Source organism: Protomyctophum bolini (assembly GCF_963924005.1).
Source record: "Protomyctophum bolini genome assembly, chromosome: 8".
NCBI lineage: Eukaryota > Metazoa > Chordata > Actinopteri > Myctophiformes > Myctophidae > Protomyctophum > Protomyctophum bolini.
In genome coordinates this window covers 12,467,073-12,486,057 of record NC_137869.1, presented here as the reverse complement: position 1 = coordinate 12,486,057, position 18,985 = coordinate 12,467,073, and the positions used below count along the sequence as shown (strand labels likewise).

Genomic DNA, 18,985 nt, shown 5'->3' with positions numbered 1-18,985 from the left:
TCTTTTCAGTAGCGTCCAAAACATTCACTTCCCCAGTGTTTAGCTCCTGTTCAGCAGAGCCATATATGTACACGGTGTCATGGTGTGAATAAGGATTTTTCTGTGCTGCAGAAAGATGATCCTTGTTAAATGACAAATATAAGGGAAGACGACTGTTTCTCTGTGCATCTGGACAGAGATCTATAGCTTTGCCTACAGGGGAGGGATAACATCAGACTCATCCACTACACGCAGATAGGCACCGTGAAACCATCATGTATCTTATTGTTTGTTTTTGCCAACAGATAGACATACACTTTGTGCAGCGATCCGGGATTGTATAATCTAATCTTGTGTACGTCTCAGTCAGCAGATGCCAATCATTTTTTTCCCATGTCTCGCCTGGTAACCTAATCCTATAACTCTGATGTTGAGTCAAGCTGTTCATCCATTGAGCTACAGCCACACACTGTACTGTACTGTACTGTACTGTACGTCTGAGAACTCTGAGAAAGTATAGATTCTGCAATGCAGACAGATATGCTGAAGATGCTGAACAGTTCTTCTAATTTATTAGTTTTTCCATTAACGTTAAACAAGTTAGTTTAAGTTAGTTCCGGTGCTTCCTCATAAAAAGTGTCAGATTCTGGCCTTTATTGCTTAACGATAAAATTTCTGTTCCATCAGGGAGGTTTTAACAAAGAAAGCAGCAGAAGCATTTATCTTTCCAGACATTGACTTAATACTGCTAATACTGATTTAAATATAATGAGCAAACACCACTCAGTGGACAATTGAATTGAAACGTTAAACACATGGTGCTAAATACAACTGCATGAATGTGGTAGACATGCCAGAAGGCCTGGTCCTTGCTTTACAATCATTTTAGGTTACAAAATGTTTTTCCTGTGTCACTCTGGTATGTGACCTGCTAACCCATGTGTGGTGTAGAATGTAGATCAGTCTCACAGTGACATAGTTGGTTTCCATATGCAGCATAGGGATAGCATCTGAAGACTGCTTTAAAGGGAGTGGGAGAGGGCGATTGGCACCAGCCAGTGATGATGTGTCTGAGACCGAGATGAGGAGTGATGGTGATGGTGGGACGAAGATGGGAGAAGAGTAGGTGTGGGGGCAGGAGGGACCAAGGCGTCAGACCGGACACGCAGTCTGACAATCTGCAGCCTTGCTGTCTCCATTCCACTCTCCCCGTTTCTCTTTTCTCACTTTTTATCTCTCTATCCTCTCATTCCCTTAAGGCACATTACCTCTACTTGTCCACTTTTGGCCTGTCTATCTCAGGCAGGCATGCAAGCACACGCATGCACGCACGCACGCAGGCGCACACACACACACACACACACACACACACACACACACACACACAGAAGTGAAAAGGTTGCCATCTGTCTTTCAGAATAGGATAGTGGAGTGGTAGTGACACTCCAAATAGTTACTGAAAACATGTCAAACACCTGTAAAAAAAGGCTTCAGTTGATTCATCATATGCACTCTGAAGAACAAATGATATCTGATAAAGTAGTACAGTATGTTCTGACCCAGATCTCTGACTGGAACATTATTCACATCCTCTTTGTCATATGTATGATTTTCATCTATTGAAAGCATACCACATTTCCTCTCTCTGTGGCTACCAGGCAAAACATCCACTCGCATAACATAACCCCCCCACCCCCTTTAGACACCCCCCTTAGGACGTGTTAATGTCAAGCCTGTGTTTGTCACTCATCCATCCACAGACTGTAATGCTCCCTCATTTGCTCAGAGAGACCAGTCTACGTTTGTCAGCACCACCGACTCAGTGTTTTCTCATACATCTGTCTATGATTCGGGTCTGGGTGAGTTAACGGCAGCCTAATTCCTGCTGTTCGTCCATTCATCCCTGCCGTCGTTCTTCCTCCGTTGCCGGAGTCTTGCAGTGATTGAGTGGTGGAGAACTTAAGTACGCTGAGTGGAAACTCGCACCGGGAAGGAAGGGTTTTCCCTTCTGATGTGATGATTGATAAATGATTGTCTGAAGGCCTCCAGGCCTCATCCCTCTCCCCACTGTAATGACTGGTTACATACTGTAGCAAGAGGAGAGCTTGGAGACACGTAAATCCTTCCACTGCTCACTCTCTCCGTTTAATTCCCTCTCTCTCCAACAGTATAGCCACTGTCTGCGGATAGGCTTCTAATCTGTGACGATTGAGCTCCCAGTTTAAACGTGGGTCTTTTTCTGCCCAACACATTAGTTTGATGGATCGTTAGAAAACACTGGTGACCACACAAGGAAATCTCAGCCCAATTTAGTCCACTTTTAAATTCACATCAGTTTTGATCACTTATGGACCAGTTCCATTCTGCACTACACTCCTGGTTTAAAGTGATATTTCACTTAAATGGATCATTAGTAGTTTCTGTGATGCATATCGTAAATGGATTCTTAAGCAACTCACCAATATCGAAAGGGATGTTTGAGCTATTTGTTAATGCATTGTTAATTGTTTTGTCTGTTTATAATCAATAAGGAGAGCTACAGCGGGGAGGGGGTCCAATTAACAGTGGTGAGCTGCTGAGCAGCCATTCCAGGACCACCTGGCGATTTTAGTTTTGAAGGAGCTGGTGAGTGTCATGACTGGGAAGTGCTGGGATAAATGCTACTACTTAAATCCTGCTCTTTCCGTTCCGTTTCCCCTACACCAAATCTCTTCACCATAAATAGCAGAGCGACAAGCTCCCAATGTGTCACAATGCTACTTGTTGTGAGCTTGGAGATCTGGTATTTTCAGTGTGAAAATGTCTGTCATGTCCTTTATGACATGCCCAGGACAGGGATGCTAGTGTTCATATAGTTAAAGACAATTGAGATGCAAAGTCACAGCTACATGGCCTTTGTGTGAATAATGCTCAATTGCTGGAAAAAAATCCTGTTAGACTCTCCCTGCTGCTCTGCTACAGCAGTTTGGGTTAAGTGCTACAAAGGCACTTGCAACTTCCTTGTTGAGGAAAGAGATTGTGCTTTTCATTTATTCCCCCTGTGTGCTTCCCTAAGGAACCATGCCAGCAGCACCCCCCCTCACTCACACACACACACACACACACACACACACACACACACACACACACACACAACAAAGGCATTGTGGAGATCTTGGGGAATATAAACGGCATCTAGTTTCAATTGACCTTAGCATTAACGAGCGCCCATGGGAGCTTGAAGTGTGGATGTAGGGTCTCACTCCTCTGCCCTGGTTCAAAGATAGCCTACTGTTAGGGCCATGAACTTATGGCTAAATCCCCAACACATGTACCATTAGGACAACATCATTAGACCACAGAGAGGTTCCACGTTTAAGACCACAGAGAGGTTCCACATTTATTTGTATGTTGAATATAGTGATGCACCAGTTCATTCATTTTATTCTTGTAAATGTCATGTTTATTGCATAGGTTGTAGTATAGATATAGAGTGACATTCTCTGTTCTTCTCACTGTCAGACAGGCTTTATGTTCATTACAAGATCCCAGTAGTGATGACAAACCTCTTTGTAAACTCTCCCAGGATCCATACCAACGTTAATCTGGAGGCAGATCTATACCAACGTTAATCTGGAGGCAGATCTTTCAATGCTCATATGGATGAAGCCATCTGTCATCTCAGTCTCTCTACTAGGCTTGTTGCCATAGCAAAACCATTGGATGGGTTGGACTACAGTGTCAAGCACTTTCTCAAGAGTCAATCAGGAGAATCAAGAGGGAGTTATGTGTCTCTCGCTTATACAGACGGGTACAAGCAGCGAACTATTGGGATCGGGGTGGCTTGTTCCACTAAACTCTGCTAACAACAGAAATACATATACAACTTAATAATAATAATAAAGATAATACTGGACTGGACTGTAATGAAATCAAATAAACAAGATAATATGAGATTAAAAAGGTGTGGGTAATAGTACAGGTAAGACACTAACCCTCTTTAACTCTAACACAGCAACAATGGGGAATATGAAATCTGCTTTGCAGAATTAGGAGTATCATAGAATGCATGGTGAGGTAAAGTATATGCATACAGTATACGTTAAGTACACCTATCTAATCTATACATTACTCCAAGTAACAGTTTGAGCAAAACAAGCATGGTTATTTACAGATACTCCTTTTTATAAAAAACTGGTTCAATTCTCTACTGAGCTCCACGATATCACAATGCTCCACTTGAGCTGAGAGCCCAGCGATTCAAACATTGTGGTTGGTTGCATTGGGAAGTTCCCATGTCTAAAAATACGAGCGTGTTCACAGCAGGCAACGTGCATGTTAGATAAGGATTAAAAGAACATGAGTAAGGCCATATATTTGAATCAGACGTGCGACCTGTCATCTCCTTTCTCCGCCTGACCTTTTACAGTCTCAAGTGTCTGTAGGGGGAAATGGAAGAACTGACTCACAAGATCTAAGTGATTTTACTTGTATTATTTTAATGATTAGTAGAAAGAAATATGATCTCAATGAGTCATTTATATTGGAATAGCATGTGATAGTTATCGGGTGATATTGCTATTTATTTAGCCTGATATTCCCAAAGCGACACTGATTGCCTACAATCAGTGTCAGTTTTTAAAACGTCATGCTACTTCCCTCCTCATGCACTACATTGATTGTAATCTTGAGTTACCATCTCTGAAACAGCAAAAAAAGACACCGGTGACTGTTTTGTTTCAGGCAATACCACTTGTTAACCAGTAGTGTGGTCCTACCCCACCATGGGATGTAAATGGAAGACCACAACTCCTTTGCGTTTTGTGATGATGTATTAACACACACTACCTTACACCTTACACCAGAAATAATGTTTCATATCCGCAAAATAAAAACAATTCTGGATTGCAGCTTTAAGCAAACACGGTATCCTCTGGCCCTGTTTAAACTTTTCCAGGGCTGTAACAGGAGAGGGCCCCCAGTACAGAAGCGTTCAAAGCACAGCATACTTTAATCTTCTATATCAAACATTTGGCAAAGCTGCCTTGTGAGTAACCCAATCTACGGTTGTAACACTGCTAAACGACAGAAGAAGAATAAACGTAGTTGTTTGCACATTCCTTGTTGGTCAAATTGGTGAACCATTTGACTTTTTTCCCTGTTTTCCATTTAGAAGAGAAGAGTCTTTAGTGTGGCCTTTGAAACTTATCGTTTCAAATTGAGCCAGCAACAGTACTAATTGGTTTTGGACTGAGGCCGATCCTAAAAAGCCCTCTAAATCCTGACTTAAGCTTTCTGAAAAACTTCAAATATTTATATAGCAGCATCAATGTTTTTTTTGTTTTTTTTAATACTGTACATACTGTACAGAACCGCAAGAGGGGTTCCCGTCCAGAAGGGTTAGGTTAGAACACCAAAAGGGGTTCCCGCTCAGAATGGGTTAAAAAAGAAAAGGTGTGCTTCCTCTGTAAACTGCCCTGGCTCAGACGCAATTTCTCAGCTGACGCGTTTCGGCAAACAGCCTTCAGATTAAAAAGTGACTTTTTACACTGACATGTTTCAATGGGCCTTAATTGGGCCTTGTCCAGCGATCCCCTAGCTGTTTCAATGGGCCTTGGGCCTTGTCCAGCGATCCCCTAGCTTGCTGCTCCCTGAATAGAGGGAATAAACATTAAAACCCCCAAACCGAGATGCATGGCCTCCCACACCTGCATCCCCACCCAGCCCTTTTTTTTTTTTAACGCATATGCATGGCTCCTTTGGGCTCCCACCATTATGTTGCAAGCTTCCCTGGTTTCCATTGGCCTCCCTGTGGCTGCTTCCTCTGTTTCCCTGTGGCTAATGTTTTGTCATCCGGGTCCGTGATATTATGTGAATTATCCTGCGGCGGAGATTGCCTTGCGGTGGTGATTTATCACCTGTTTGGCGGAGGCGGCCGCGCGAGTGACTGAGCCAACGGCTACAGGCATGACGTGCGGAGCAAGCATCTGGTGAGGGAGGGGGTTAATTGAGGGCGATTAAGGTGATTAATAGGTTTGTTTGAAGTGAAAACATAAGACAGAATGGCTTGTGTTACAGAGCAAATATTACAGGGAAAAAAGCCATCAGTGGCAGAAGTTTGTGTGTGTGTGTGTGTGTGTGTGTGTGTGTGTGTCAGAGCAGGTTATCCAGATACAGGTGTGTGGGGGGTTCCTAGCGTAATGGGTGTAAAATGATGTGTACAGTATGTGTGTGTGGTGTGGTTCTTGTTTAGAGAGAAATAGAGGAACAGAAACTGCATGAACACTGAATTAGGGGAACGAGTATAGGCCTATTTTCATGCACAGTAAAATCCTCTGTTAACTCCGGGTACCTCCGATTTAGAAATAAATAAATGGATGCTGATCTTACTGTGTGCTTTCTTGTCCTGTCTTTACAATATAGCTTATTAGCTCAACATCCAATCCATGTTTTTTAATTTAATCAATGGTATGTCAGCACAAAACCTTCTTTTCTTGTTTCAATTGCTTTGCCCTACATTGAACTCTGTTTAGAAATCTGTAGGTGTTTATGCAACATCATTGCAGCCTGCTATATGACTGGCTTGATGAATTATAGTGTGATCATTGAATTGAGCAGTTAACTGAAGCGATAAGATCAGATGGTCGTAGACCGCTGTCAAAATATAGATTTTGTGACTTATTGTGCCATGACAATTTCATGTGGCGAGTCACCTGGAGCATGGAAAAGCGCAATAAACCTTCTTGATTGTAATCGTGCTGCGCGCAGGTAGTTTGCTTTTGTGTGAGAGGATTTCTGAAGCGAACCATATTCAAGTAAGAGAGAGAGAGAGATCTGTCAGGGTCATCTATCAAAGCAGGACTCATCCCTGAATTTGAGGAAGTGTTTTATTTCAAAGAGAAAACATTTAATAACTGGCAGGGAGAGGGAGGTGATTTGGGAAAGAGAGACAGTGGCAGTCCTCGCCTCATCTCCCAGTCTGAAATAGAAAGCCCCTTTGATCCTGTCAATGGCTATACCATGTGCAGTTCCACCTGTCAATGGCTATACCATGTGCAGTTCCACCTGTCAATGGCTATACCATGTGATCCTGTCAATGGCTATACCATGTGATCCCTGTCAATGGCTATACCATGTGATCCCTGTCAATGGCTATACCATGTGATCCCTGTCAATGGCTATACCATGTGATCCCTGTCAATGGCTATACCATGTGATCCCTGTCAATGGCTATACCATGTGATCCTGTCAATGGCTATACCATGTGATCCCTGTCAATGGCTATACCATGTGATCCCTGTCAATGGCTATACCATGTGCAGTTCCACCTGTCAATGGCTATACCATGTGCAGTTCCACCCAAACTCAAGATGGATAATAGCAGCATATATTATCCACACACACATATACTGTCTCTAGCACAAAGTAAGTCAGAGTAAATACAGTTCTAAACGTTTTGCTGATGTCAGCCGGTTACATACACCCAGCCTACTGTAGATATCATGATGGCTAGCAAGCCACTCTGCTTTATCCTATCACTGATTGCTAATGACCTCTGGCCAAATAACATTTTGGGTGGCAGTGACTCAGGAGGTAGAAAGGCCATTTTTGTAAGGTTTCCTGTTCAAACCTCGGCTCCTATTGGCTGTGTGTCGAGGTGTCCTTGAGCAAGACACTGAACACCTAACTGCCCCTGATGCGCAGGTTGGTGCCTTCATTGCATGGTTTCCTCCGCAATTGGTGTGTGTGTGAATGAAAACGCTTTTGAGAAAGGTGCTAAATGGACCATTTACCTTTTATTTTAACTTTGCCCCTGCTGGCTGTTATTCTTGAAAGTGTCCCATCTCAACAGCAAAACGCAGTTTGATATGTCAATAATCCCACCAGCCCCTCCCTTTACGAGCTAGGCTTCAGAGATAATCAATCACTCTTAGAGGGTGCCAATAAGTGAGCACACAGGGTTTATAGATGAGGGCGCAAATAACACTGTGGCAGATTGGATTACCAGAAGTGGGAATGTGGTTAGTGGGGTCGTTGGTTTAGGTTTCCAAAATATTCTACAGAACAGAATCCGAACCAAGCTGCGTAAATATTGCACTAATGGTTCAGAGGACAGAGGCTCTGGGTTATTTTTTTCATTGATGTTATTGCTGCCACCCTTGGTGTATTAAGTTCTTGGACATGCATGGCATGTGCTGGTGTAAGCTTATGAAGTGAAAGGGCTGAGGACTGAGCTGGTGTATAAAGCTGTGAAGGTTATGCTAAGGTTATGTGTAGCTGACCACAAAAGGGATAATTTTATGTTTGGACTGGAGAGACGCTGCAATCATTACACACCTGAGAGGCATTGCTGATTATGTCTAGTTACCCCATGTTAATTAGTCATTTATAATGTCTATAATGTCTGCTCTCTGTCTTAATGTTTCAATGCTTAAAGTTTTGTTTAAAGCATACATTTGCCTTTCCTATTTGAAAAGATAAAATCATATTACCTTCTGTCTTCACATTTGTTTTTGAAAACAATTAAGAAACTGATGAGAAAGGGACAGATACGTTTTTTTTCTGGTTGAAAAGACAGCAAATGCTGTAAAGGAAAGTTTAAGTAAGGGAGAGAATGCGTGAGAGAGGTACGAAGCAAGAGACTGGGGGAGCGAGTGAAAGAGGTGAGAAAAGGAGTTGACTTGCGGTCTGCTTTGCTTTCTAATATTGCAAAGGTGGTTCTCCAGCAGCCAAGTGGCACCATGTGACGGTAACTGGATCGCTACACAGCTGCAGCCACGGGCATGAGGGCTGTTCACTCGGTCTGGCTACTGAAATACAGGCTCCACAGACACACACACACACACACACACACACACACACGCACACACACTCTCTAGTGCGTGGAAAAATCCAAACAGTACAGGTCAGGGTGGTTGGGTTGGAGGGGTACAGGCAGCAGGGGGGAAGAGAACTCTACCCTGCCTGTTTCAAAGATGTTTTTAAAGCTGTGAAATTTCTACTCCAACCACGGCAGACTTGGTTACACACAGGGCTCGTGTGTTTGGGCTTCTGTTAAGTGAAGGGTGGCTTGTGGTGAGACTGAAACCCAAATACAGTCAATTAGGAATGTCTCTGTCAGAGGGCAGCCCAGATGCTTGTTCTCTATTAGGCCCTGGTTGTATTAGTTCTGATGGCCTGACTGTGTGAACTTGGTATTGAAGAGTGAGTGTTTAAAAAAGGAGATCCGGGCACAAAGTGAGAGTTGAGCAGATGATGTACATTACCAGTTGTCAGATGATTGAAAAAGTCAACTAGTCTTATTGTGTCACTAGACACATTCATCTCGTCTTTGGCCCAACGTGGTGCTACCTGCCAAAATATATATATTTTTTATCCTACAACTTTGCAAACCATTTTTTTCACTCGGTGTCAATTATCTAATAATAGTGTATGTAGTTATGTAGCAGAATCCAGTTTAGTGAACGTTTCGTGTAGATTCTTGTAAACCATGTTTTTTCTGTTCTATGGACCCTGGAGGACACAAAAAAAACGGTTTACATTTTTTATTTCCACTCTAACAATATTTTATCACCATGCCAATACATGGCTGTGTAGCAATATTTTGTGCCTGTCTGTATTTCTGTCGACATCATTTCTCCAAATCTGCCAGGCCGATTTACACCAAATTTGGCCTATAGGTGGCGCTATAGCAACCAATTCAAAAAGTAAATTCATGACTATTCACTATTCACAAACTACTTGTCCAATTTCAATGAAAATATATTTGTTCTTGCACCAAAGGCTTCTGCACAAGCCATGCAAATTTGATCATAATACACCCATAGATGGTGCTACAGTAACCTAGCCTGGGTAAACCCCTCCCCCCTCGTCAGGTGGGTTTACCCAGGCTAACAGTAACCCATTTAAGAAGCAAATGCATGATCTTCCAAAATTACCAGAATGAATTTCATGAAATTCTGTAATTGCTATGATATTTCTCAGCACATTTAAGTAAGTAATTTGAAAAACTCTAGGTGAGAATGAGGTAATAGTCACTCTTCGTTGCTAGGCAAATTTGTTATGACCTGGCTCTTAGGCCATAACATAAAGGAGTAAATAGTAATACACTGTTTTTAAAAGTGCACAAAGTAATTTGTATTTACCATATAAACAATAACTTAGAGCTTCAACATGCGACAGGTCAACAATCTCCTCCAGTCCATACAAACTTCGTGATCGGAACTGGCTCTTGCACCTAGCCTCATTGGAGCAGATATGTATTTACTTTTTTTCAAATCTTTCATGAAGACTGTATCACCAGTCTTCATGAAAGATTTGAAGCAGGAATATTTCCCTTGTTAACTTGCACTTGCTAAACTTGGTGTTGGCCCTTATCCATCCTTGGAGGTGTTAGCCAGGTGTGAAAAGTTTGTGTCAGCTCTTCAAACTTGGATATGAATCAACTGAAGTACTTCGGTGGCACATGTTTAAACGGCTCAAGGGCAATCAGGGTGTTGGAAAGATATGTCCAACGCAAGGGTCCATCGTAGAACACATCCTGCGAGCACATTGGCAAGCCAGTGTATGGGCACAAGACATTGTAGCTGTGCCAAAGGTTTTAGATCCACTTTCTTTAGGATGGAAGTAACAAGTTGATGGAAGGTGTCCCTGTAGTTTCAAAGGTTCCACCTGCACCAGAGGCCGTCGTTGAGTGTGCATGTGTACCTAAATCGCTCTGGATTAAGTCTGCTAAATGCCTAAATTGTAAATTGTGGACCAAGTATAGATCCCTGGGGGACCCCGGTCAGCTGCTGCACACTCGATTCTTCTCATTTGATACTTGCCTGAGGCTCAGGCCTGGCGTTGGAGTGGCTTTGGAGTGATCGTGTGTTAAGTGCGGCAGGTGACACTGTGCTTTCTTACTGGGATCAAAGAGGTCAAGTGAAGTAGCCATTAAAGAGGGCAGACCACCCATAATGTTATCACACTCATGGACATGCATGCACACACGCGCACACACGCACACGCACACGCGCACAGAGACACAGGCACAGGTTGGCTGTAGTGTAACCAGACACCAGGCCCTTTAGGTCAGGCCTGGCTGCCAGACACCAAAGGAGCAGGCAGGGCCGTTGCAGGGCAGGGCAGGGCAGGGCAGGGCAGAGCGAGGGAAGCTGGCACACGGATCAAAGCCTGAACCCTGATGCTAAATGTTGCTGATACTCTGTCAGGGTGGAAGTGTCATAGAATGAAAGGGGATAGATGGGCTACGGCCCTGAGGGTCGCAATAATACGCATTACACGTAAGATAGCTGCCATCAAAAAAGACAATTGATATTGTCATGGAGATAATTATTTGGACAATGCATGAGACTGTGAGAGGTGGAACATTCGACCCCATGTGCCAACTGCATTATGTTATGTGATATCTTTGCTTAGTAGCCATAAGTTTTATTGCATCACCATAGCCATAGAATGAGTGGGGAGGTGGAAGGCACACCTAATAATATTCTATCACAAACTGAACTGTCCAGTATATAATTGCAGCCTTGTTATTGGCTAGTTCCTACGGGGGAGACCATGCTACACATGGAAGCACCCAATCCATATCATTCTTATTCTGTGATGGGAAACTGGCACGTTGATCAAAGGCTTTCCCCTGAACCATGTTACTCTGTGTCACCGATGACCTGTCAAGGAAGAAATCGCAGATTGACTGATGGCTAGATTACACACTGCACCGGTCAGCATTATTGCTGGTTGCTTCACACATGGCTACAAGCATGGAATCCTGTCCCATATGAGAATACGCCAGCAGTGGCTCAGGAGGTTGAGTGGCTGCTTGGAATCCAAAGATTCCCGGTTCGATCCCCGGCTCCCCTGGGCTAGTAGTATCGATATGGAGCAAGAAACTGAACCCCTAAATTCTTCAGATGTGCAGGTGGTTGTGTGAATTTTGAAGCACTTTGGATAAAAGTGCTATGTTAATGCACCATTTTATTTACCATTTTGTCTCCCTGTCACATCTGCATTCTGCACTGAGCTACCATCAATATTATAAGGTGGTAGGAGGTTTATAGTACTAGTAGTACTGTACTATGTGCCTATGAGTATAGGCGATGATCAGTCCCCCACATGCGTTAGTGGTGGGCTATTGGTTGACAGAGTTTTCTGTGGGAAACAGTAGGCTAAACATAGCATTTTTACAGGTTTGTGTGTATGGTCTTTATCTTTATCACATACCTTTACCCCTACATCATACACACATTCACACACTTTCCTTTTATTTGTCGTGTAAAATGGTCCCAAGTTGAACCACAAGGTTTGTTAAATTAGCAGTGAGTTGTACAGTAGTTGTAATCCCATCCGACATCCATGATTTGTTTAATTTAAAATGAATAATAATTCAGAGTCATAGCCGGGCCAAAGCAAAGCTTCTCTACTGCAAGCAGAGTGAAATCAATACTGCTGAAATGGAAATGGGAAAGCACGAAAGAAGGAACAAAGGTATAGGTGATAAAGGGCAGTGGGTGAGTAGAAGAGGGTTTAGGAGGTTGAGTACGCAAACAAATACAAAAATAAATAAATGTGTTTCAACTTGTCTGATCTGCTTTGTCAGCATACAGGGTATATTGGCCTTAGTCCAACATACCCCTCCAGCTGTCCCTTCCTATACTCTCTTGGCCCTCAAAGACAAAGGTCAATATATTCTATATATTCTGATCTTTTTAAAGAATACATAACAATATAGTTAATCTGTTGCTGGTGCAGTCCTAATAAGACAATGGTTAGCATGACTGGCATTTTCAGTGTGTGAAGTCTCTCTTAACCACTTAATCCCTATATTCAAATCCATGAATGACAACTACTGTATGCTTTTGTGAATTTGACTTTTCTACACTAAATCTCTCCCGATCTAAAAGCTCACAATGCATGATGGCATTGCGAGGTTCAAGTAGTTAAATGACAATCATGTGCTTCCAGAATGATTAAACATGAGTGAAAATGAGAAATGAATACCGCCCTGCATTGTGGGGGATAAAACAGATCCCCGGTGTTCCCCGACTGGCGCTTGTTGTTTTGTCACTTAATACTGCATAATACTCACTGATTTTGTACAGTACTGTAAAAGGCGACCGGCACACATTTCTGTGCTTTCAGGCTTACGACATCATTCTCCTTTTGTTCCAATCCCTCAGTCTGTCTGTGAAAGAGACACGGGGAGATAGGCGGGCATTTGGAGATGCCAGTAGATAGCGGCAAACAAAAGACAGAGCAGTGTGCTATCGCCTCTGTGTTGACGCCACATGGGCCAGAGTTGTCTAAACTCTCTGATCTCCACATCTCACAGATTACAATGCACAACAAGCACGGGAGAGGGAATGAAGGAAAAACAAACCCAATATGGATATAGATCAAATGTGGGTTCAAACAAAGCTTGGTGTACAATAAAGAACAATGTTGCCTAGGCAACCCTGGCACCCACCCATCCGCCTGTCCCGCTATTCCCCATCATCTCTCAGTCTGTTGGTGTGATGAGGTGATAATGCATAGAATTCTGAAAAGAATGTCATTCCTCAGAGTGGGGTGTAAATTTATACAGCAATAACGATAGTCTGACTGAATGCCTGTCATGCGCTGAGCTCAAACACAATAAATTACACAAAAAGGAACAAACATGAGCAGACGTGTCAGATATTGAGGGTTTGCTGTCATCCCTTGTTAAAGAGTATGGTCACAAGAATTGCATGGCTGTTTTTTTGTTTGTTTTTTTTGGTGGGGGGTGTCTGGCTCTTAGTGAGCCACCTGCCTCCTTGCTCTATTTCATTGTTAGTTTTCTTTTTAGTTAAGAGGGATTCTGAGCACCACCAAGTTTGTTTTGACAGTGTGATGCCAGAGAACGGAAACGGAGGCCAACCAACCACATCCACACTTTGATTTGAAATGTAACAAAAAGAGAACTGGGCAGGACTTCAGTCAGCACTTGACTTTTTCATTAACCATGTTTTATGAAAGTATTTCTGCTTTGGGGAAGAGAATAAAATATATTTGATGTAAGAGAGATCTAAGCATCATTTTTATAAAGAAGGATCATAACAAGGAATAATTTTTTTGATGAAATGTTCAAAGGAAATTTTGACATAGGCATAAACTGGTAATGTGTCAGGCAAGCAAATTATATAATACATATACATCTTTTTGCTGTTATATTTTTACTAATTCTGAAAATAATTAACAAAATACATTTTAATTTTTTATGAAATAGGCCTATAATTATACATATTTCTTTCTCTATGGTATTGTACCTCTTCAAGTGCAATTGTACAACAACAAGCCTTTTTCAAAGAGATATTTTGCAATGGTAGATCAGCCAGTTTTTCATTTATATACCCTCAGTGTTGGTGGCATCTTAGTCCACACAGTAACAAAGCTGAGCCACGCTGCTTTCCATTTGTCTCTCAGGCCCTCAGCAATGCCTCCACAGAGAAAGGTAATGGCCTCACAGCAGGAGATTTGACTGAGTTGGCGCGAGGGCTTTTGGCAGAAATGATGTGAGGGCTGACTACGGTGGCAGGAATAGCTCCCGACCAAGCCTTACCTGGCACCAGGTTTGAAATCCTGCTGGATGTGCCGGCCTGTGGCTCACCCTGGATCCCCTGATCCAAACCAACAATGGACTGTATGTCACCTTTAAAGTCAGCTAATTCTCGCCTGGGTAATGTTTGCTTTGACAAGCCATTGTCACAGTTCTGATCAGCTGAAGTGACACGCCGGTAACTTTCAAGACGCTGGTTTAATAATAACGGTTTGTCGAAAAACTCTGGGCGGGACAAGTCTCTCTTCTTACAGCCCCTCCAGATGTCGTGCTCACCATCCTCCCTGTCGGACGTGGCCCTTGCAAGCTCCTTGTTTCCGCCTGCCTTGGGTGTGAAATCAGGGTACCCGACATCCACAGAAGGTCTGGCTTTCAAGCTGAAGAGCTCCTCCCGACAGAATTTGAGATCACACTCGTACACAGGCTTATACTTAAACACAGACGTGTAAGTGTATGCCCCTATACCAATGGGGTCCTCACTGAGGGGGTGCCAGTGTTGGCCATAACTAGGGGCAACAGGCAGTGTTGGACAGTGAAGGAAGGGGAGGAGAGCAGAGGAAGATAAAGACAGGTCTCTCTCCAGGTCTATCTGTCTCAACTCCCGTGCCAGCATCACACTCTCCAGCTCTTTGTCCGCAAAAGCTCTCCTCTTCCTCATCCTGGCACTGACGGAGGGACAGGAGAGGTGGGGGTCATCACGGAGTGTCTGCATCGACCAGCAGGGAGTGTCCTCCTGTGGTGGTACGGCTGATTTTAGTCCTGCATGGGAAGTAGTCACCCGATGATGTCATAAATTGATTTCTTTTTTTTTTTAGATATTTTTTTTGCGGCGTACGCCTTTTATTGTTTTTTTCTTTTTTAAGGGACAGACAGTAGGCTGACAGGAACTGGGAGAGAGATGGGGGATGACATGCAGTAAAGGCCGTGTCGGGCTCGGGAGTCGAACCCGCGGCACACTGCAACTGGATTACCAGTCGGGTGCCCAGACGGTTACGCCACCGCCTGGGCATAAATTTATTTCTTTATTCATTATTATTATTCTAACTAATCTAATGTATTCATTATTCTTATTTGTATTATACACTTCCAGATGTCTAGACTCTAGATGCAACAAAGAGAGAAGATCCCTTCTGTGATCCGGGAGGGATGCATTGGAAAGTGTCCAGAATAGATTATATTATTATATTCACACTATGTTTTGCAGTAATGGAACAGAATGGCCATGTTTTATGAAAAAGATCGACCATGATACACTGCCATTCACAGCAGCAATTTGTTTTTATAAATTAGATGCCTCTGACGCAAGCCAATGACACTTGAACAGGTCCTCTAAACACTGCTTTCATTAAATTGTGAAATATTCTTTCCCAAAAGGAAAATATACCTTCAAATCAAAACATTGCCTACAAAATCACCAGTTAATGCAAACGGTGATTCCATTATTTTCATTTCTATGCAACGTTAAGAAATAAAATGCAAATTGCTATGTCTGAAAGTTGAAACGTGTAACATAAAATTCATGATATATATAAAATTTATGTAGTCAAAAACGATCGGCCTAAAGGGCTGTACATACCGAACACTAGGCTATAACGATAACGATAACTAAAACTATAACGTTCCATTGTATTTTCTTATAGTTGATGTGAACTCGTTTTTTAAAACTATAGCTGACTCCTAAAAAAGAGCAGTTACATTTTCCATCACTGTTTTAGAGAAGCAACGAGCTAATGAGAATGGAGGTGTTAATTAGTATTACACCTTACCCTGCAGGATGCTTTTAGCTAGGATACTTGGCTCTGGTGCTCTGGTGTAGCGCTGATATGCTGTTCTTCGCATCGGAGCCACACACCTGACCCCTCTCTTTCCCTGGGAGCAAAATGGAAACGAGACTCAGACATCTTACATAATTATATAATTGTGGGTATTCTCTAGGGAAATTAGAGCAGAACTGTAATATATTAGGCTGTAATCCTCATATTAAAAAAAGATCTGTGAGTGTGAGACATTGAGTAATATAGGTTTTTGCATGCATTTTCTAATACACATTCTGCGGTCCAACACAAGCAAAAATGCATTAGTACCAATTGTATATTGGTGAATATTTCCTATGCCCTGTGGGTCTATAAACAATTTAAATTAGAGGGGGGAAAAGATTGAATTGACATGCAAGCTAATTATTTAATCTCCTTACCCTATAGCCAAAAGACTAGGCTGTGACCTATAGGCTACTGTATTATGCTTTTTTATTGACAAATCACATTGTTGTTCCTAGAAAATATCGTATAATAGCATACATTTCTCAATGTTATACAATTAGCCTATTAAATAATGTAGGCTATTTTTATAATTCAATATCGTCACCTTTTCCCCTTCAACATAATAATTAATTATTAGTAATTATTATAACATTAATATTAGTAGTAATAATATTGTCAGTTTAGGCCTAGGCTACTTTATATTATGGCATATGCTCGCTGTCAACAATATTTTATCTATTTTTTTTTAATCTATTTATCCTAGACAAAGCGTTTAATACATATTCTTGCTTGACAACATAATGCACACGACTTTCTCATTCGTTATTCTGTTTAGTACTATTTAGTTTGTGATCATAAATATGGTAGGAAAAAAAAGCCAAAAGGACAACTCAATCCGGATGACCGAAGTGTTGTTCTCTGCTCACCTCTGCTGCTTGCTGTCGCCGCAGGGCGACTTGTGCTGCCATGACGCGCTGCCGCTCCACGACCAGCAGACAGCTGGCACAGCGGCAGTCCCTCCAGCGACAGAAGCGTTTGTGGCCTTTGAGACACGACACGACGCCGTGGTTCCGACAGCGAGCACATTTGGGGCTCCGGGTCATCTTTCGCTGAGGCTGCTGCTGCTGCAGCCGCGTTGTCTGTGTTTGTTCCGGGCATGATGCTTTTTCCTCTCCTCCTCGGTCCCCGCCATGGTGGCAGCCGTGTCGCCCTTCATCGGGCGACCGGCATCCGTCAAGACTGGTCACGTCAACCTCTTCTTCGTCATCCAATTCAGATTTCAGTGAGTGAAGCTGCGCGTCTGTCTCTAGCTGTAGGCCTCTTTCCAACTGAGTGGACATGTATGGTGATGGTCGTTTTCCAGGCTCACGTTGCAACTGCGTAGCCTACCTCCTTATAAGTTGATTAAACAACACCACCAGGGTTCGCTACCCTTGACTACACCCTGATTGTGTATGGTTTTTAGCCCCATATACCAGTTAAGCCTACTGTGTGTGGAAATGTTGCCTTCTTGTTCTTCTGCCGCCAGAGTTTTGAAATGTTAAGCCGTGGCTCAGCTGCTCTCTGACGTTCAAGGCGAGGTGGTCCAAAGAAGAAAGAGGGAGACCGACCAGGGCGCAAGCATGGACTCACACAGACACAGGACAGCCACTCACTCACAGAGGTTTGGGAAAGCGCAAGTGTTGCAAATGCAACTTCACTAGCCCCTATACCTGCTTTCTTGCCCGACCCACCTTAAAAGTTCTCATCTTACAAGTGGAAACCTTAACTACCAGCCTGTCAAATGTGTGCGTCAGACATTTTCTTTCTCAGAATGCGTAGGCCTATACTGTTGAAATGCAGCAACATTTCGCATAAATACAAACGTGAAATGTTTGTCCTCCCGTATGGCCTATAAGCCTTTAGTGCTATAATTTATAATACATGATATTATAGTAATCTAATAATAAATAGTATTACAAATATGCTCACCACGAAACGTGTGGGTCAGAGAGAAATGCAAAGCATGTAATTATATTGTTTGTAGGATATGGCATTTCTGCAAATGCTTTTTCTCTAAACTCAATATGGGCCAATTAAGCATTATTATTATTAAGCATGTTTCCATTATGCGGCATAATTTATGCCACATTTACAAACATTCACTAGAATATATCTTAAGCCTAATTACATAAATCACACCACTTTCAAATCAATTACAAAAGCAATACTGAATTAAATTTAAGTTTAAAATACCGCCCATTTTGTGTGTTGGCCTGCACATTTTCAGCTTGACCAAATCGCAGAAGAATTACATTGGGTGATGATACTAAACTCAACATAACATGAGTCATGACAGCACACCCACAACTACCCAGCAGAAGCTGTTGCAATGCTGCCCCAGATGAGTTGAGTTTATACTAGAGATGGATGGTAAGAGAAGTGTGCTCCCTGCTGGTTACATTTAGTAATTACATGGATGATAATACTTCAAATGGCCTTAGGGGGCCACAAAGAGGGGCAGAGAGACTACAAATCTACAAGTTAGTAGCTTGTGCTAATACATCAGCTGTAGACCCTGTCTTGCTTCTGTGGAGATTCAAGTCTACCCAGGGCTAATTCATTAGTCTCCACTATAGAATCCCAGGGGTGTCCACCCTTTCTTTTTTTACTTGAGAGCTACTTTCAAAATGACCAGCTCAACAAGATC

At 42.6% G+C, this 18,985-nt stretch overlaps 1 protein-coding gene across 1 annotated transcript; it reads right to left on the bottom strand.

Moving 5' to 3' along the window:
- Positions 1-13,925: 13,925 nt before the first annotated feature.
- dmrt2b (doublesex and mab-3 related transcription factor 2b) lies at positions 13,926-17,636 on the bottom strand (the record flags this gene model as incomplete). The annotated part of the gene is made up of 3 exons (XM_080770432.1): positions 13,926-15,295; positions 16,303-16,405; positions 17,223-17,636. 3 exons carry the CDS (start codon positions 17,634-17,636, stop codon positions 14,400-14,402), a joined length of 1,413 nt encoding a protein of 470 aa, XP_080626558.1. The 3' UTR covers positions 13,926-14,399.
- Positions 17,637-18,985: the final 1,349 nt, after the last annotated feature.